The sequence below is a fragment of the Crotalus tigris genome, unplaced genomic scaffold (assembly GCF_016545835.1).
Source record: "Crotalus tigris isolate CLP2741 ecotype Arizona unplaced genomic scaffold, ASM1654583v1 scf7180000017605.3043972, whole genome shotgun sequence".
Classification (NCBI taxonomy): Eukaryota; Metazoa; Chordata; class Lepidosauria; order Squamata; family Viperidae; genus Crotalus; species Crotalus tigris.
Window position 1 is genome coordinate 75,683 of NW_024096508.1, and position 21,037 is coordinate 96,719.

The 21,037-nt window shown below is 37.2% G+C and overlaps 1 protein-coding gene across 7 annotated transcripts in view; it reads right to left on the minus strand.

Annotated features, from left to right (window-relative positions):
* The window catches only part of RBBP5 (RB binding protein 5, histone lysine methyltransferase complex subunit), a 28,709-nt gene extending 11,859 nt beyond the window's left edge, over nt 1-16,850 (minus strand). For 6 of the 7 annotated variants that reach the window (XM_039320372.1, XM_039320339.1, XM_039320391.1 and 3 more), the window contains exons 1-12: nt 16,715-16,850; nt 15,012-15,037; nt 14,575-14,747; nt 13,875-14,015; nt 11,796-11,958; nt 10,442-10,551; nt 5,310-5,429; nt 4,063-4,216; nt 3,890-3,961; nt 2,962-3,079; nt 853-922; nt 105-334 (exon numbers count right to left, since the gene is read on the minus strand). In XM_039320372.1, coding sequence (XP_039176306.1) covers nt 105-334; nt 853-922; nt 2,962-3,079; nt 3,890-3,961; nt 4,063-4,216; nt 5,310-5,429; nt 10,442-10,551; nt 11,796-11,958; nt 13,875-14,015; nt 14,575-14,747; nt 15,012-15,037; nt 16,715-16,733 — 1,396 coding nt within the window. In that variant the 5' untranslated portion in view covers nt 16,734-16,850. Of the gene's footprint in view, nt 1-104; nt 335-852; nt 923-2,961; nt 3,080-3,889; nt 3,962-4,062; nt 4,217-5,309; nt 5,430-10,441; nt 10,552-11,795; nt 11,959-13,874; nt 14,016-14,574; nt 14,748-15,011; nt 15,038-16,588; nt 16,689-16,714 lie in introns of those variants that run through there. The other variant, XM_039320346.1, reaches the window with a different exon arrangement.
* Nucleotides 16,851-21,037: the final 4,187 nt, after the last annotated feature.

Genomic DNA, 21,037 nt, shown 5'->3' on the forward strand with positions numbered 1-21,037 from the left:
ACCACTGAAAATTAATTATGTTGGCAGTATGGACTGAAGGACAGATCATGATTCTTTAATAAGTCTACCTAACTATAAAGGAATGAAAAGGAATCCCTACCCACCATCATTAGGTACTCCCTGCAGTTCTATGTTGGTTGTTTTAGGTTTCTTCTTTGGAGGCTGAGGTCCATCAGACAAAGATGGCCGCTTCTTCTCAGAGCCTATTCCTTCATCAGGTAAAGCAGTCTGAACTGCATCTGGTGGAGGCCCATATGGATTTTCCTCTGGGTCTTCCACCTCAGGAGCAATAGGCAAGTAGAGTAAAGCTTTAGAGTCTTCCAGTTCTTCATCACTGTCAGAGAAATAATTTATTTTGCTCATTAGCAACACACAGCTCATGAGGGAAGGAATGTTCCTTCATTTGATTTTGTACTCTTGCCTCTCCTAGAGTATTATCACCGCTACATTAACCATTCAAATGCACGCTGTGAAGGCATCTCACATATGGCAAAAAAGAATACTCCTCTCAATAACAGTCCTGGTTTCCTAATAAGTTTCACCACAAATTACATTAGTCACACAACTTTTATAAGAGAAAAGCATTCTTCAGAAACTTGGAAGAAGGATATTTAAATAGATGCTATTTAAAACAGACTCTTGCTCAAGGGCATTTTTGATGAGAACTAGCTACCTACTCATACCACAGATCTTTTAGAGCTTCAAGGTTAATCTGCTTTAACAAACAGTAAACATTACTGAATGGGCAGGACTTGATTCTGAAATATACACAGACAAATAATTCATGCTCATAATTTGAATCAACTAAAATTTCTTTATAGTCTTGTAATAGCTGGGCCGTTACCAATTTACCTGCTACAAAAAGCTGCAATAGGGTCTACACTAGTTACATCCACTTCCTCATCTTCTGCAGCATCAGCACCTGTCAAGTAATGAAAGTCAGAATCACAAATTAGGGGACCATTAGCATTTACTTGATAAGCGCTGTTCTGCACTAGCAAATCAGTGGAGATCAAAGGATAGTAAACCATAATATTAAACATATACTATTATTGCTTCTAGGTAATGGAATGCCCTCCAAAGGGATGCACCATTAATTCAGATGCTGTTCTGTTTCAAATATCATTAACACTAACTCGCTCATGTAAAACATTTGCAAAGTAACAAGACCTCCAGAATTAAATGTTATGTAATTGAACTCTCTTAAATTGGAGCATTTAAAATGTTTTACTCTTTTGTTTATGGAAATTTATTACTGATTTTTTTATCATTCTTTATTATTTTCCCCCTATACTGCTTTGGGCTCTTTTGAGTGCAAAAGCATTAAACAAAACTTCTCATAAAAATAGGCATTGGCAATGTTTGCTATCCTCTAGCAATCTGTCAACACTGCTAACATCGGATATTCTTGCTTTGACAACAAATGAAAATGCAGCCATTTTCTCTATTCTTTTAGAATTAGTTGATGCTGGGAGGGGAGAATGGGATGAGTCTACCTAGTCATAACAATAACAACTTTGCCGTGGGGAACCCAAGGTCATTGGGCCCAGAGCTGATAGCATTTTGGGGCTGGAGAGCTGGGGCTTCCTGCACTTCAAGCTAATTGGGGAATGTGCTTTATGACTGTTTATTGGAGGTGGGAATTGTACTTTGTTACTTTGTATCCAGGAGAGGGAAATTTAGTTTTTGGCTTCAGCTATGTAGTGCCAATACTTTGTTTCCCGAATAAAAGATTCTTTAAGGTAAACAATGCCTTGAAGTTCTTTTGAAGGGTTTCATCTGACAGAACCATGACAATCTTCTTGAAAGATTTATTAGATTACTTAAACAATAGCTATATTTTTAAGTAACACATTCAACTTTATTATGCTTTTAATAGAAGTTTTATGTAATGTTGCTTGATTCAATATAATGTAATATAGTATAGTATAATATAATATAATAAACAGAATAATTCTATATTTATATATGCATACTTTTTATGTAGCCAATAAAACAATAACACAGCCAAGCTCCCACCCAATCAGTTCATACCCCCACTGGCAGTTAAAAGGAAGAAACAGCTAAGACCACACATTGCTGCTCAAAGCACGAAGCTGAAAACACCAGCCTGAAGATGACGAATGGGACTTCGTCGAAACGTCGCCAAGACACTTCCAATTTTACGCGGGAGAAAACCCGAACAACCAAAGACCTATATATATCTATATCTATACATCTCTCTCTCTCTCTCTCTCTCTCTCTCTCTCTGTAGGTCTTTGATTATTCGGGTTTTCTCCCGCGTCAAATTGGAAGAAAACCCGAATAACCAAAGACCTACATACAAACACCCACGAAAACCTCAGAAAACATACATACACACACACACACACACACACACACACACACACGTCTATACACACACACACAAGTTCTAAAGTTTATGTGGCAAAGTTATACACTCTATACATATCAATATAATTGGGATTTGCTATAACCTGTATGGGCGAAGATGTGTTTTATTTTATAAAGTATAATTTCTGACAATTGTACCATATTAACAAAAAGACAAACTGCACTACTTATACATGTGAAATGACTCATACCAAACATTCTTTAAAGCACAGGAGTGGAGAGCTTCAAAAGCATATCTTTAATTTTACACTAATTTCACTATTTTAAAGATTAAGGTTAGGTCACATACATTCACTTAACATGGACCCCAGTTCTGAAACTTCACATGGCTTTCTTATGGTAGCTGGGCTCCAAGCATGCTGCTGGCAACTGCTGCTGTCAGCAGATGAAGACAACCATCATCTGTTGGTTGAATGATTAAAAAAAACCAGTATGTTTTCATCTACCACAAAGATATCAATTTGCCATGGTAAGAAAAAAAAAAAAAGGCTGGATTCAAATGGGCATTGACATTTCCAACAGAGTTATTCTTGTTTTAAAATAAATTTAAAATAATACATTAATTACCTGTTTGTTCTGGCTCACTTTTATCTTCATCTTCAATGTCAAATTCAGACTCCCGTTCTTCATATTCTACATTTTCATCCAGCTCTTTAAAATCAGGTGCAAAGGCACTCCAGTTTTCCTAAACCATAAATCCCCCCCACCCAAAAACATTTCAAACTTGTGATGCCATGTAACAGATAAGCACCATGTAAGCACTGAGCAACCACTTTTCAATCACACCGTGCTATGTATTGAGCAGCAAACTCCCTCTATGGCCCTCCTTGTCCAAAAAAGGTGTTTCCAGTATTGATTGTGACTCACTACATAAAGGTTCTACTTAAAAGCCAGTTTGGGCCAACCCTTTTATCCTGTGTCTTTGCATCAAAAGCCTGAAACCTCCTGCTTCCTAAAAGTCACTCTCTCATAACCCAATAATGTCTTCACCTGCTGCTTTGGACTCTTGTAATTTGAACTTGTTTGATTAAACTTCCGTATGCTTGCCCAAAAGCCCTGCCTGCTGGTACTTGTCTTTGCTTAAATATGAAGTGAAAGTCTAGCACCTCAACTTCTCTGGGTGTCCCTGATTGTTCTAGAACATAACAGGAGAGGTCATCTAAATCATCATGGTCAAGTTTTCCTTCAGTGCAAAAAATTAAACAAGACAAACAGCTGTCAAGCTTTCACCTAGGCACATCCAATGAAGGGGAGTCTAGCATCTCTCTGTATAATTGGCTCTACTGTCAAATTGCTTTCCATGTTAGGATTTTTAAAAACATTTAGATGGTTCTTGCATTCTTTTATATTATTCTGTATTCTGTATTTATTTAGAATACAAATCCTAGGGAAGTTTATGCAAATATTGTAAAAATATTCAGAATAAATGAAAACAGAGTCGCTACCCAAAATCAAAATGTAAAAGACTAATAAAATGCAGCAGAATTCTACCTACCACTTGATTCTGTGCCCATATAGATACCACTCCACTGGAAATAGAAGCAATGATTGGTCGGACAGGATGCCACTAGAATTGCAGCAAGAAGGAGAACAATGGCACATATATTAAAAAAAATTCAGGCCAATTATTCTGACAAAATAGAATGGAGAGAAAGATGGAGCACTTACTGCCACATCCAGCAACAGCTCTCCCCTAGTGCCATGCAGGATTTTCACAAGGTTGCCAATACTTTTCTCCCAAATGTACAGAGCATGCTGACGGGCTGACCCTGCAACAATATATTCCCCGTCACCAGAGAAACAGCATTTTTTCCAAGGCGTCCTACAAAAAAGAAATTAGTAGAAAAAGTTAACCGATTCTTTCAAGAGCAGGAAAAATAAAAGATTCCAATCCCCCCCTCCAAAAAACCCCTCTAACAATGCTTTCTTTGGAGACAATGACATATTATTTCAAAAATGCACATTGCAAATTCTGCTATGTAAATGTAACTATTCAAGTCAAGTTATATTTCCCAAATTGATTAACTGGACCATCAATCCTTGGGTGATTATTTAGAAAAGCTATTGCAAAATGTAATAGAAAATATAAAAATAAACCGCATCACTGTACTTTTCCAGACTCTAAAGTTCTGCTCAGGACAGATCTGGGCTTGCACAAGATTAATCAAAAGAAGGTTCTGTTTCAACAGAAACAGCCTTTAAAAATATACGAATGAAAATGGACAGAAAAGCAAACAACTCTGCAAATCTGTCTAAAATCACTTGTTGGCTCATCTTGTCCCAGAATTATCTGCATCACTAATTTGAGCTTTTTTATTTATTAAGAGCCACCCAGAGCTTGTTGCAAGATGGGCACTATATAAATTTTTCAAATAAATCAATAGCTAATAGGAAGACCCAAGTGACTGGCTGATCTCAAAATGCCTAAGCAGCAATTCCCCAGTTAGGACTAGGATGGGAGACCAACAGCAAATTCTAGGGCTATAAATCAAACCAGTAAGTTGAAAAAAGACACAACCATTTCATTTTATTGTTAATAAAACAACATGGATATGTAATTACTAGGAGCTGAGCCTGACATTTAGAAATCTGAGTAATCTTCATAGGATTATATTGTAAAAGTAAATTTCAGTTTTTGAAAGAGTTACTACTAAATAATTATACAATCCTACCCATGTAGATTGAGGTCTTCTTTTTGTAAATGGGGGATCAGTAGTGAGGGATCAATGGTCAGGGAAGCCTGTCATATAGGACAAGTTGAATATTTGAATGAATAATTATTGTTTTGGAAGGTCACAAAGCAAACAGCTATGTAAGAGGCTTAACTATTATTAGCTATTCAATTAAATACTGAATATTACAAAAGAAATATATTCTGATGCCTTAAAATATTTAGCTACTTTACACACATTTACCTGTTCACCAAATCTTGCAGTTTTTGCATTGGTTCTGGTTCCCCATCTCTACCACAGGTCAAGATTTCCCGGCCATCATAAACTCGGATTATGCGATCAGCAGTATTTATGAGAAAGCAACTGGAAGATGGAAATATATTAGTATGCTACAATGATACTAGCTTTCTGAAATATACTGCTGAACCACCCTTTTACAATACAGGTAGTAATTGCTTAATGACCACTCAATCAGTGACCATTCAAAATTATGACCACACTGAATGAGTAAAACTTATAACCGGTCCTTGAAGTTCTGGCATTTGTAATATATCCACAACCGTATGATCACAATTCAAGTGCTAGTTGACCAGCAAACAATTATCATGGTTCCAACATCTTGTGGCCTTATTATCATGATTTGCCACCTTCACTGCTGGCTTCTCATTAGCAAAGTGAATGGGGAAGCCAGCAGGAGGTTGCAATTGCATCACACTTAATGACCATGTGCAATTTGCTTCATGATGGCAAACAGCGATTTGGGTGATATATAAATTTAATAAATAAAAGGGACTAATGTTGTAAATTGGCATGTGATTTTCTGCTTTACATTCAGTGTCATTTAGAAAAGAGTTGCAGATCCCAATTGCCATTGTTAAGCAAGGACTATCTGCATATCTGGTAATCAATAATAATAATATTATAATATGTAAGCCAGAAAGACTTCCTTTGGATGCACCCAAAGATTCAGATGCAATAGAATAAGTTTAGTTTTTTTTTATTGAAAGTTTTTTAAATTTTACAAAACAAATCCCCTCCCTAAACCCCCCCCCACCCTCCCATACCCTCCCCCACCTCCCCAAACCTCCCAAACCCTCCCCCAACCTTCCCAGAGCAGAGTACAGGCTTAATTAAAATTTTTCAGAAAAAGAAAAACTTAAAACACATATAAATCCTAAACAAATCTAAATACATTAAATTAAATAGGTTATCTTCTCTAAAAATGCAATCATTAAACACATTATAATATGCTCTAAACATTTTCTAGTATCATACTTATATTATTATCCATCATTCTGTATAAACTCCCTCCAAAACACAAATTAAACATTACTTTCTTTGAATATCTATACCTACAATATAAAATCTAATCTCTCCCTCTTTCTTTATCCTAGAACACAAAAATAAACATATAAACCTTCATTATACCATTAAAACTAAATACTCTTTGAATACTTAAACTAAATACTTAAACTTAAACTTCTTATCTAAGATTTTCATTCAATCTCCATAATCTTCTCTCCTATCAAAAAAAAACTTAAAAGACATATAAATCCTAAACAAATCTAGGTACATTTAATTAAACAAGTTATCTTCTCTTAAAAATAATAATAATAATAATAATAATAATAATAATAATAATAATAATAATAAAAACCCCAATCATTAAACACATTATAATATACTCTGAACCTTTTCATATCATACTTACGTTATTATCCATCATTCTTTATAAACTCCCTCCAAAACACAAATTTGAACATTACTTAAAACATTAGAATTCCCTTATACACATTTAAATCTTTACCAATAACAAATTCCATCCACAATAAACACATTCCTTATCAGTCTCTCTTGTCCATAAACCATTAAAATAATTCCATCCACAATAAACACATTCCTTATCAGTCTCTCTTGTCCATAAACCTCAAAAGAAGTGCTTTGAAAACTGCCCTTAAAGCTAACTCCAAAAAGTTTGTAAATCTTGCTTCTCCCACAGACTCAGTACTCTTTTGAATACTTAAACTAAGTAATCCTTGTCAGTCTCTCTTATCCATAAATCTCGAAAGAAGTGCTTTGAAATCTGCCCTTAAAGGTAGCTCCAAAAAGTTTATAAATCCTGCTTCTCCCACAGACTCAGGAGCCAATACTTGTGAGGCTTCCTTAAACTCCTTCTTCTGTTGCTCTTTTTCTTTACGATTATATGTTGCATGAGTTGTCTTCTGCTCCTTCATCTCGACTTGTTGAGACCCCTCAAACTGAGATTTCCCATTCATTAATATAGGCTCTTCAGACTGCAATTCTACCCTTAAAGGTTGCTCCAAAAAATTTATAAATCCTACTTCTCCCACAGATTCAGAAACCAATAGTTGTGAGGCTTCCTTAACCTTCTTCTGTTGCTCCTTTTCTTTACAGTTATATGTTGCACAGGTTATCCTCTGCTCCTCCATCTCGACTTGTTGAGGCCCCTCAAACTGAGGTTTCCCAATTTTCATAAGTATAGGCTCTTCAGACTGCAATTCTACCTTCTTTTCTTCCAAAGCTTTAAACCTAATAGATGGCGATGAACATACCCCCAGGACCGAAGTATAAAAGTCTTTTGCTTGAGAAACAGTATTAAGTCTATAACATATCCCCAGGTAATTCACCACCATTCCAATCGGAACATCCCATCTGAACAAGATTCGTCTCTTTTTAAGTTCATCTGCTAAAAAAGCAAACTCCTTTCTTCTTCTTAAAATTTTAGATGGGATCTCCTTTAGAATTATAACATCTTGTGAAGCAATTTGAAATCTCTTCTTATAAAAAGCTTGTATAATTTCGTTGCGCAGAGATCTTTTCCCAAAGTAAATTACCACATCTCTTGGCAAATTCTTTTGCACTGCCACCACAGAGTTAACTCTAAATAATTTTTCAATTTCACTGAGTATTTCCTCTTTTTCTTTATTCAAAATCACAGCAAAGTCCTTTGCAACCATCTCTCTCAGATCTCCTTGCACAGACTCTCCCAAACCTCTGATTCTTAAGGCATATTCCATTTGTCTATATTGAAGCATAAGAATCTCATTTTCCATTTCTTTTTCCATGCTTTCAAATTTTCCCTCCATCAATTCCACTTTTTCTGCTACCTCTTCTACACGAGAGTTCAGCTTTTCAAGAACAGAGGCAACTCCTTTTAGAGCCAAAACTATCTCTTGCCTCAAAATCTTATTATTTTCCTCTAAAATCTCTTTCATTTCTGCCCTAATTTGAGATATAACATTTCCCATCATATCTTGCAAATCCTTCACAATTATTGGCTGTACCAAGGAAGAGGGTGAAGCTATTGATTTAGGTTGTTGCACTGATGATAACACCGAAGAAGAAACCACCTTAGGAGCTGTATGAATTACTGGACGCTTTGGAGCCATCTTAAAAAAAATCTTTACTCCTTCTTAAAAATTACAAAAATTAAGCAAAAGAAAAAGAGAGATTAAGTCCAAAAAAATTCAAAAAATCCTTCAAAAGGAGATCATTATAACAAAAAAATACTGAACGCTTTGGAGCCATCTTAGAAAAATCTTTACTCCTTCTTAAAAGTTACAAAAATTAAACAAAAGAAAAAGAGAGATTAACTCCAAAAAATCAAAAAATCCTTCAAAAGGAGATCATTATAATAAAAAGAAAGGAGTTAAAAAAAGAAAAGGGAAGAAGAAAAAAATAATTAAATAGAAAAAATCCATTCCATTTTTTTAAAAGTACAAAAAGCAAAACAAAGAAGTTAAACAAAAATAATAATGCTTCTAAAATCCAAACCCAACATCAAAATCAAATCCACATTCCATTCCAATCATTAAAAAAAAGGGGGGAAAGGATAAAAAAAACACCAAAAAGCCTGCCGATCGCCATTCTACCTTCCCAAAAAACAAACAAACAAACAAAACCCGAAAGGCTTGCCGATCGCCATTTTACTTTCCCTTTCAACAAAAGGAAAAAAAATAAAAAGAGGGAATATAAAAGTAAAAGTAAATCTTTAAACTTAAAATCCAAATAAAATCAAAGAAAGCAAAAGCTAAATACTCAGCTCTGTCCGCCTCTAAAAAAACCTCACCAGATCAGTTTAATCGCGGAGGTGGTTGCAGCGGCTTGTTTTGTCCCTAGGGACAAAAGCAGCTGGGAAGCGGAGACAGTCTGAACTCCATGGGAGCACTCCTCTCACCCCCCAAAAAAAGCCTTGGGGGTGCATGAGAGTGGCTCTACCACTATTCAGACAACCCTCTTCCCCCCCCCTTTGCCCGGGAGGGGGATTTTGAACCGCTGAACAGCTGATGGCCGCTGTTCATAGCGATTCAAACACTTACCCAGGAGGACGGCTACAAAGTAGCCGCCATCGCGCGCGCAGATCCACCGGAAGTCTCAATAAGTTTAGTTTTTGAAGGCTGCTTTTTATGTCAGGATGTAAGTTGCTTTTTCAAAACTTTTTCAGTTTGAAAAACAAATTGCCATGTGACATGAAAGCTACACTAAAGCGTCTTCAAGCATGTACAATTACATTTAGATGTTTTATTTGTTTAGCTTTCAATCATAGTATTAACTAACTTTATCCTTTTTTCATGACAGCTGCACCTTAAATTAGCTAATGTTCAAGTATCTACCTAATTTCAAATACTGGTGATCACTTTTATCACTTTCAAAAGCAACAGTCACTAGGACAATTTCACAATTAGCCTAAAAGATATACGAACAAACTTGGCTGAAGATCATACAATCTAATGCAAACTCAAAATTCTAAAATTGTCCTTATCTAAAACACGTCTCAAAACATTTCCAAAGGCAAAAGAAAGTCATTCTGAAAAATAAGCCCAAGTATTAATCCATTGATAAAAATGGGCATTTGACAACTCTAAGGGATTTAAATTAAATTTTAGCTGCAGGTGGTACCAATCAGGACATCTGGGGAACTAACATAGCTTATTAGGGAAGGAGCATAGCTCTGTTTTATGATACATGATTTGTGTAAAGAAACCTTCAAATTCAAGTCCGTTAAAAGATAAAGAACTAAGTGACAGGAAATATTACTGCATGAGCTTGACCAGAACGAACAATACCAGCCTAGATAAACAAGATGTGGCATACCTGGCAATTTCCTATGCTTTCCTGATAAATCCAGATACTCTCATAATTTAACCTCATTTTGAAATGAATTATTGTCATCACTGCAGAACACTCACAGAATGTGCGTTGAGAGGAACAGGATTATATTCAGTAATTCCACTCCATTATCACAAGTGGGAAGAATTTAAAATTGTCTACACAAATGGCATTTGGGGGGAAAAGCTTTTCATCATTATGCTTTCAGTGAATAAATTGTGAAGCTCTGACTGACTTCAACTCACCTTCCTTTTCGAGCAAATTCTATAGATTTAATTGCAGTAGTGTTGCTGGTTCCTGTTGTCACTCTGAAGGAAGCAACAAGGTCCTGAGTGTCTGTCTTTAACACTAAGATCTGAAAAAGAAAGAAATTTGTACAATCTTACTACCTAAAATTTGTAAGAAAAATCAATGAATTGCAAGGGTATACAGTTCACCCCAACTATATACCCTTGCAATTTTATTTTACTCCATAACTTATCAAATAGTAAGCAAGGATCTTAAAACATTAAAAATGAGACAAAGCTTTACATTTAACATTGCAATACTACAGCAGGTATTAAAAACTCTGCCAATAGTATAGATTTCATTTTGCACAGTAGTATCTTTCCAAATGAGAATAGCATCATTAAGAAACGTTTTACAGAATTACTATAAGAAGTTTCAATTGAATGACAATCTGAATATTCTTTGTATCATTGCATGCATTTGGACCCAAAAATTTCTGGCATTTTTACAAGTTCACCAGGAAGGATAAAATGACCTTCATATTGTCCAATGCTGGTTATCTTTACCAGTCACATGCCAACAAGCATCCTCACTCCTGAGCAAGCTAGATTTTTTTCTGTATGATATACTACATTTTATATCATAAAACTCAATTGTTAAAAGCTTCAAGTAACAGACTAATTAACAGTTTTGTGAATTCTCTGGAACAAGACCTAGATCAGCCAACCTAAACCAGATGTATGGTTATATAATAGCATTTGAGACAGTAGTCATGCCAAATCCTTGATCAATGTAGTAGGGTAATATACTTTTTCTGCATTTATCTATTATTCATGAATGTGTGGTATCTCTTTGAGCAATAAAATATTCATTGCATGACATGTAGTGGACATATTGCAAATACAACAACCTTTCAAACAAACTGGTGAACAGTGTGACCAAACACATTGAATGATTATGGGTCATCAACTCAGTGCTGACTTTTACTGATAGACAAATCTGTCCCCAACTTTTCCAATAGTTTATCCATCACTGCTGTAATTAAGTCCAACCACCTTATTGCTTGTGATTCCTTTCTTCTGTCTTCTTCCATCTTTCCCAGCGTTATTGACTTCTCCAGAGGACTATGTCTATGCATAATGTGTCCAAAGTATGATCATTGAGCCTTATTATTGAAGCAGAATCCTCTGTGATTATTGAAAAGCTTCATTGGATTCAATGGGATTTAATATGAGATGAGCAAGGATTGCACCCCTATGCTGAAGAACTAATTTTTACTTACCAGATACAAATCCCATTTATTTCCATGGATTTTACCTTTGAGACAGGTTTAGGTTATAGAACAAACAAAACAATATAATTATTTCTCACCTTCCCTTTAGCATTCCCTGTGTAGATATATTCCCCTCGTCGATCAAAAGAAGCTACCACATTGAGATCAGAATCATCATCTACTGGTAGGACAACATGCCTCGAATCAGACAATGTTAGCATTACTGGGGCAGATTTCATTGGACATACTAATACTTTGTTTCTAAAGAAATAGAAAACAAGAAACAAAAAAAATTCCTAAACATCAAGCAACGCATCATCAAAAACATGAAAAACACAAAGGAAGTATGTTTTTCCCCTGAAAAAAAAATGAATCGTATTTTGTATTCATAAACAAGCGGGATTAATAAATCAATTCAGTATCATTCATATTCTAAATAGTTAATACAATGCTTATATCTGGTAATTATGTTTTCACTTCCCCATACATAGATACATTCATTTCATTTTTATTCCATAAGTCATCCAAGAATCCATAAAATAAAAGGACAAAGATGATATTCTCCAATGAGGAAAGTTTCTGAATAACCTTTTAGGTCAGGCCCTCACGAAATGTAACAGTGATTATTCAGCAGAATAGTGATCCAGTAAAGGTATTTGACGTGATCTGGCTAGGGGATGAGAAGAATGAGGAGAAATGAAGCTAGAAACAATTAAGTGACAGTATTCCTGTCACTCATGATTCTAACAACATTGGAACTAGTGATCCTATTCTTAAAAAAACTCAACAAATTCACAGAATCTCTTGCTTGTATCTGTTGACAATAACTGAAAATCAGAGGTTTAGCTATTTAATCATAGAAAGAATTGCTTAATGAAAATCCAGGACTAGAGATTGAGTTTCACAGAAATGAGAAACTAGTCAACAGGCATGTTAAGTACTAACAGGAGAACAAACTCTGCAGCAACTTTTTAATGAGTCTCTGCTGTTTACTGAATGGAGGTTTAGCAAAGTTTATTTAATGTGCTCACTCCCTCTGGGCAGTGTTAAGAACAATTTAAATATCTCTTATAAATATCCGGCATTGCTGCATCTAGGATTTCTCTAATCTTGTTTTTTGCATCTTCTGTGGATTTACTGTCTAGTGATAACTTATCAGTTTCAAACCCTGCTTTCCTGTTTGACCATGAGTTTGACCTCAAAGACATTGCAAAGGGATTTTTTCAAAGACTGTATTAATATAGTTTGCTGTTATAGAGTCTGAGCCTATTTATATTGGGCCTAAGGTAGATTCTATGCCTGCTATTTTGCCTCCTGGCAACTTGGCATGCCAGCACAGGAAATAATAATAATTATAATTAATAATGTATGCATTAAATATGATAAAAAGGTAGACAGCTGTGCAACCGCCCACAATAATAATGTTTAAATGTATGCTGCCTGACTCTCAACTCTAGATGGCCCACTACAATCAAAGAAATTACAAAACATTTAATGAAATATAAAGATAAAAGATGACAAGCAAACAGACCAAGTGGAATGAAGTAATGGTCTCACTTTCTCTCATCAAAGTCCTAGATGAAGACCCAGATTCTCATGGCTATTCTAAACAACAGCAATGTGAACTTTGCAGGAACCTCATATCTTTCAAACTGCCAGATTAAGAGACTTTGTATTTTGTATATTTGCATTTTGCACATTTGTATTTCCATATGTATTTAGGAAAACACATATAGAAGAAAAAATCCTAGGAAAATTTCACAAAGTTTAGAATAGTATCAAGATTCACAAACAAGAGAAACACAGATATTGATAGTGGGAATGAAAGGCAAGATCTTTCTCTATCACCTAACATGTATGCTGCGTGCACTTGAAAACAATACTGAATTCTGAGAGTCTTAGATCTCAATGCTATCAACCTATTGATGCATTGACCCACAGTTTTTCAGATATACTTTCTTATTCCTGGAGCTGGTTGATATTCCTACAGTGGTGATAACACTGTATGCCCAACCTAGCCAGTTTTTGTTTTTCTTCAGTTGCTAAGCTGCATAGTAAAAAAAAAAAAAAAATCTGTTTTGACTACAACCCATGAAAAGGTATTATAACTTGCATATACTTTAAAGAAATTATCTAGATTACTACTGTTTTTTAAAAAAGGTGTTAATATTACTTACTGATCACGGGGATGATACTGGACTTTCAAAATAGGAGAAGGAAAACGAAACCTCTGATCACAATCACCAGTCAAAACATCCCACTGAGACACCATATTATCAGTTGATGCACTCACTAACTTATGACCATCACGACTCCAACTGAAAGAGAAAGATCTAGATAGCCTCTCAGTACAATCTTCACTGTCCTGATCAAATATCATGTTGACAAGCCTTCTGCAGCACTCCAATCTTTAATTTCCAAAAAACATTTAAAGAACCAAATGCCTTGTAAGTTCAATGGGAAAAAATCACGTATTACAACCTTAACACATCTTTATGCATCACCTATTAGCTGGTATCAAAATAAACTGACTGCATGTGTATTTGAGAATCAAATTGCAGCTGAAGCTGTCGCTGAAATTTTTATTGGAACAACTTTCACTGCCCAAAATACTGGACACTTCAGTCCAATTCATTTTTTTGGGTACACCTGGTGATGTAAAGTTCACCCAAAGTTTTGAGCTGCCTAGCTGTCATCTATGCATATTCCTGAACTGTAGCTTCCAGTAATAAAAACTAGTAATATTCTAATAAAATGTCCAAAGTTTAAATGTATGAAAATTGTACAATAAATGCATGCAGAGTTCTTTTTTCTGACCTCAACTGCAGGCACATCATCCACAAAGCAAATTAAATTTGTATTAGGATAATTCCTTACCATAATGAACAAACTGGGTGAATATGGGCACTTATTATTTTTGCAATGCCCCTTGTCAAGAAATCCCAAATGACAATTCGGCCATCATTACAGCCCACTGCTAGAAGAGTGCCCCATCTGTTAAAAGTACATGTAAGAGCCATACTAATACAGTCCAATGTGCCATCAGCTTCCTGAAAACAAAAAAGGGATAGAAACAATGGAGAGGTTTCATGTATAGGTTACATAACCATGTTACTTCACCCCATGAAATGCAAATACAGTAAATAACTTGTCGCAATGTTCATGTAATAAGTTGAAGATTTAAGACACACAGTCTATTTCATGTGTATGAGCATATACCAAGAATTCTCATTTCTATTTCAGCAAAATAGTCACAAACAATATTACAAAATATTTATACAAGGGTAAATACATATATATATATATATATATACCTCTGGATAGTTCTGCCCAAAGGATTCTGAAAAAAAAGAAGAAAATATGAAGGAAATTCAAAAATGCCTCACTCCTTTTTGTTGCATGCTATATTACTGAAGATCTAATGATAAGAGCAGGTACTGAAATAATAAATCTGATCTATAAATCAGTAGCATGTATTACAATATTATATCTGCTATCCAGAAATTGAAGGAAGTTTTAGCAATGAGGTTCAAGTAATTTAATATATTTAAATTGAAAAACTGAAAATCTTATCTGCTATATTGGTAAAATTAACAATATTTACTATTTTTGGATGAGCAAAATATAAATTCCTTGCTGCAGGAATCTCAAAATTTTATCCAAAATTACTCTTTGGATTCCAACAACCATATAATCATCAAAATTAAGTATTTCTTAAAGTTAGAAATGTTCAAAAATGGGATGTTGCCATGCCTTAAGGGGAAGCAATTAATAATATAAAACTTTTTTTAAAAAAGAAACATACATAGGTTTTCTTTTTGACAGGTCACTTTGGAAGTAATTATCTACTGAGGTCCATTAATTCTCATTTATACTCCAAACCCTTTAACTGTAACTTCATCTCAAGTGAAATAGGCATGTAGAGGACTAGAAAAAGATGCACTGCCTGTTACAAAATGTTATGAAGCTGATACTTTCACCAGATATTCCTTTATCACATAATTTATACTACTTAAATCATTTGTAACTCATCTATATAATACTTCTAAAGTTAAAACACAATAGTGAAATAACCTGACCTCAATATTACATTAAGGATGGGTTTCCTCGCTATACATAATGGATTTTTCGGGGGGGGGGGCAGCAAAAGAGAAAAGATGAAATCGCCCGGCCCACCTATAACAATTCTCAAAATCGGGTCCATCGGGGTCCGATGTAGGCGCCCGCGTCATAAATCTGCCTGACATATGTTTGAATATCAGTACCTGGGGTTGGTAGCTAGGCTGTTGGTTTGAGCTCCGAGCTTGGCAATTTGGTTGCAAACGTTTCGTCACCAATCGAGGAGACATCGTCAGGGCGCTTTGAATTGTGCTCGTCTGTCGGAACACTGGCCTTTAAATGCCTTTTATGTGATGCAAATTGGTATGCATGTTGTTTATTCGGATATTTCTGAGTCACGGTCTGATTTCGGATATCCAAATAAACAACACGCATACCAATTTGCATTATATAATAAAAGGCATTTAAAGGCCACTGTTCCGACAGACGAGCACAATTCAAAGCCTCCTGCCGGTATCTCCTCGAACGGTGACGAAACGTTTGCAACCAAATTGCCAAGCTCGGAGCTCAAACCAACAGCATAAATCTGCCTCTTGTCTCCTGGACTCTTTTGCATTTCAACCACACCAAATGCTTTTGAAGCGATCGGGAGGCAGCGTCCCGCCGTTTCCGCATCGCTGGATAGCTGTGCCCAGATCTGCAAACGGGATGAAGGAAAATGCGCGGGCCCCCCCCGCCCCCCGCCGCTTCCCGCGTTCCAGTCAAAGAAGCAACCCAGCGGCCCTTTCTTCCCCCCCCCCCCCGAGCCAGTTCCAACACCGCGATGCTTTACCGCCCACAAACGCGCCTTCCCGAGTTTATCCCACAGCCCGTCTGCTCATCGTCCCCCGGCTGCCCCGTCCACGCATCCCAGCCCCAAGTAAAGAGCAGCGACCAAAGCGTCTTTCTCCCCACGCACCGAGCAGCTCCAGGTTCATCTTGCTCACACTCTTCTTCCGTCCGATCCCGCTTCGGACGCAAAGACCCAAAGGCCCCCACCCGAAGGGGTTGCCGCCGTAACTCAGCCTGATGAAAACGTTTTCTATTTCCTCACGGCTTCGATCCTTCTCTGCGTCATACAAAATAATTGCTCATCGTTTTCATACCCAAAATTTCCTAAAAGCGGAGAATAACATGGCGAGAAGCATTTTGGATGTGTGGAGAAAACAGGCAGCACCGTGGACAGACCGGCATCGACACACTCCACTAATATAAACCGTGCTGAAACAAAGTGAGGTGAAAGGAGTTCCCATTACGGATTCGAAAGAGGCGGAGGGAAGAGAAACAAGAGATAATGGAAGGAGAAAGAAGTAAAGAAAGCAAAGAGGAAGAGAGATGGGGAACTGGCTGGGGAAAGGAGCCAACCGAGGTAGCCGCGGAATCTAAAATTTAAACAGTTTACAATCGTGAATGAATGTCAGGAACTATGTGTACCTCTGTGGAACTATGTGTACCTCTGAGCTTTGGGGATTCCGCTAACAGTTTGCAAGTAAATCTCTATACAATATTAGAAATCTTAGTTTGTGCACAATACTGTTGAGTATGCTTTGATTAAACGTGGTTTACTTGTGGTTTACTGCCCAAACGGGCCAATAATTTAGACTTAGCAGGGAATGCTACATGCAACACACCTACAAACAACATTGAAAACCTAATCTATTGTTTATCTTAATGAAAAACGCTATAAGAAAGCTTCATTGAACAAGGCCTTAATGAGCAGTAGACCTAGTATTTTATGCACCTAGTATTTGGCTTCAAATATAAGAAGCATAAGTAATGCCTGAATAATAAATCAAATCATAGCCACTGTGTAGGTACCTAAAACTTTAAAAAATGGGGGAAAGGTACAACAGATCTAAATGAAAGTTTCCTGATTTTGTAGAATGGAGTTAAATATATGCAGGGAAAGAAGGTGAAGGTTTAATTCTGTGTGTTGGGAGGGGGCTCTGTAAATTTCATAAATACAAAGAAATAATTGTGAAAAAAACAACACTGAACTGGTATTGTGGCATAATCAAACTTAGACTGACCAAAAGGACTGAGGAAGGGAATCAAATACAAGGAAATGGTTATCATAGCATGTTTTGAATAAAACAATATTATACTCCCTTTTATAAAGTTGTATAACTTGTTCACTTTTGGATTATACTGTTCTCCTCAGTGTTAAAAATCTTTTCCAGTCCTGTGTAGCTTAAGAATCAGGACTGGTAACTTTTGTATGCAAAATCTATGTATTGTAAGCAAACAGTTCGTGCTCCCAGCTCAAATTCCATTTTACACCACTTTGGAAGCAGCTTAGTTAGCTCTTGAATTTAATATGCTAAATCTCTGTCTCTCAAAAAAGTTAGCCTTAAAAAAATGAACCGTTGCTTAAGTTAGTCTAAGGGAAATGTTTTATGGGACCTTAGGCTTGTACCATTTTCCCTCATTCCTTAGGAGAGTCATAGAACATAGAATCTTAAGGCTGGAAGGGACCTCAGAGGTCTTCTAGTCCAACCTCCAGCTTAAGGCAGGAGACATTATATCATCCTAGTCAAATGGTTATCCAATCTATTAACAAAAGTCCACCCCCTTATTGTCTCACTATATTCTTGGCGTTTAACTATTGTCGTTAATTTTAATGCTTTTATATTTGTATGCCTTTGTAAGTTGTCCAGTCTCTCTGTATGGGCAGCATATTGTAAAGCCTCCTCCTTTTCCTCTGACTTGTGGAACTGCTTGCCACCTTGCTACGGGGAGGGGGGAACAAAGAATGGACCACTACAACCCCACTTCCCATTACACTATGTCCCAAGGGCCCATCCCTCCAGGGAGTTGTTGCCGGCCGCCAGCCAAGTTGCTTCTTTGTCTTTCCTCATTCCATATATGAATGATTCCATATATTTATCATTCCTTATATAGGTTTGCACTATTTCCCTTCCCCTCATAATTCCCAGGAGAGCAGCAGTGAAGCTGCCTCATCCTCTTCTGCTTACTTTGCCAGGGAACTGCCTGCCCCTTTACTGGGGCAGAGGGGAAACAAAGGGAGGAAAAGCTTCACACCCCCTTCCCATTCCAGTGTATCCCTAAGGAAAGGGCACACCTGTCAACCACCAACCTCCCACCAGCCCCAGTCAACTCAACTTTGCCAGCAGGCATCCAAGTCACTCCTTCATTCTTCTCTCACATAACTGCCATTGCTGTTAAGAGATTTCAAATTTGGGTCTTCGTTCCAAATCAGTTAATGACCACTCACCTGTTGGGCCTTTCTGCCCCTTCTATCTTCCTGTCCTGATTTTGGACACATTCTGTAAATTAGTCCGCTTGAGGTATGCTGATTCAAAAATTGTTGTTCTATGATGCACCATTTCACCCAACTGGTTAAGAAGTATCAAATAGATGCAACAGTATTAGCAGATAACCAGCATCTTGAATTGCATTCATAAAGAAACTGGGATCTAATGCAGCTTGTGCAACAGGGGTATAATAGATGAACCTAGGAGTGCCCAAAATTGTGTGCTGCTACTACTGCTGTTTTAGTTTCTGGGTTGTCTTCAAGGGGTGCTCCATGTAGACCATGTTGTAGTAATCCAAATGGGAAGCAACCAAGGCATCAGTGACCATGAACAAAACCTCCCAATCCAGGAAAGATGCAACTGGAACACAAGAATAATTTTCCTAGTGATGATTGTCAATTATTCATTGAGCAGGAGTTGTGAGTGTAGAGGTATAGAAGGAATGTAGAAGGACCCCCAGATTGCACACCAGCTCCATCCAAGGAAGTCTCATCCTGTCCAGAATCAAAGCTGGCATGTCACCAGACCCTGGGACCAGAAACCCAACATTCCATTTTGCCAGAGTTAAGTCCAAATAGGCTTCTCCCTAACCAGACCCCACAGCCTCCAGACACACAGTCTGCACTTCAATAGGATAACTTGCCCAACCAGGGGTGATGTGTAGCTGAATTATACCTTATACTGACTATACCATACCACCTGCTGGCAAATGATCTCACCCAGGGTTTCATATAGATGTTAAAAGATAAAGAAAAAAACTCTTGAGACACCTCGCATTGCAGGGATCTACGGCTTGAACTCTTGTCTCCAAAAAGCTGGCCATGAAGAAAGGAGAATATTGCAAAATAGTGCCTCCCAATTTCAGCCCCTAAAGCTGGATCAGGATACCAAGTTTACAACAGTCAATGGTATTGAAAACCTCTGAGAGATCCAGGGGGAGGTGGGCAGAATGGTTGTACCATCTCCATCCCGAGCATTCCAGGTTATCTGCAAGTACAGCCAATGCCATCTCAGTACTGGACTCTGGCTTGAATCCAGACTGAAAAGGATCTAGATCAGGGGTCCTCAACCTTGGCAACTTTAAGACTTGTGGACTTCAACTCTCAGAATTCCTCAGCCAGCTTTGCTGGCTGAGGAATTCTGGGATTTGAAGTCCACAAGTCTTAAAGTTGCCAAGGTTGAGGACCCCTGATCTAGATAATCTTCATCCAGAACTCTGCAGCTGAGCCCCAATGTCATCTCCACTTCCCCAACAAAGGAAGGATGGAGATGGGACGAAAATTGTCTGAATTCAATGGCATCTTAAGAAGTGGTTGATTCACCTCGTCTTTCAGAGTAGGCAGAATCATTTCCTCCTGCAAACAGGCAGTAACCATTTCTTGGACCCATCTACAAGCCACCTCCCAGGAAGCCTCAACTCTTAAGTTTGAGTCTAAAAAACAGATGGCCAAACTACAGCCACAAGACCTTTTTCACTTCCATGCAACCAACCAATTCAAACTCCTCCCAAATAACAGGGCTTAAACATGTCTCTGTCACTTCCAAAGAATTTGCTCAGTTGGAATCCCACTCTGAGCAAAGTTGAGCTACTTTGTCTAGTAGATGCTGAAACTATTCCTCAGAGCAGCCTGTAGTAGTTCCCCAGCTGCTCCTTACTCAGAAGGAACCTGGTCTATCTGCGGGTGCAGTAAGGATGGAGAAATAAGTGCACTTTACCCCCCTAGTGCCACAAAGTAAGTCCTAATGAAGGCACTTATCTTTGCTAAATTGACTTCATTCTGTCTTCCTGGAAGACACTTCATCATGGAAGGAAGCTTACAATAAAAAGGTGGAAAGAATCAGAAGTAGGATTGATTGATTTAGGGTCGCTACTTTGTTACAGTTATAGGCATAGAAACAAGATATGTCAATACCAGCAGTCAAGTAGAAAAATGCTATTAATGGAAGCAAGCTTAAGTAAATAAAAC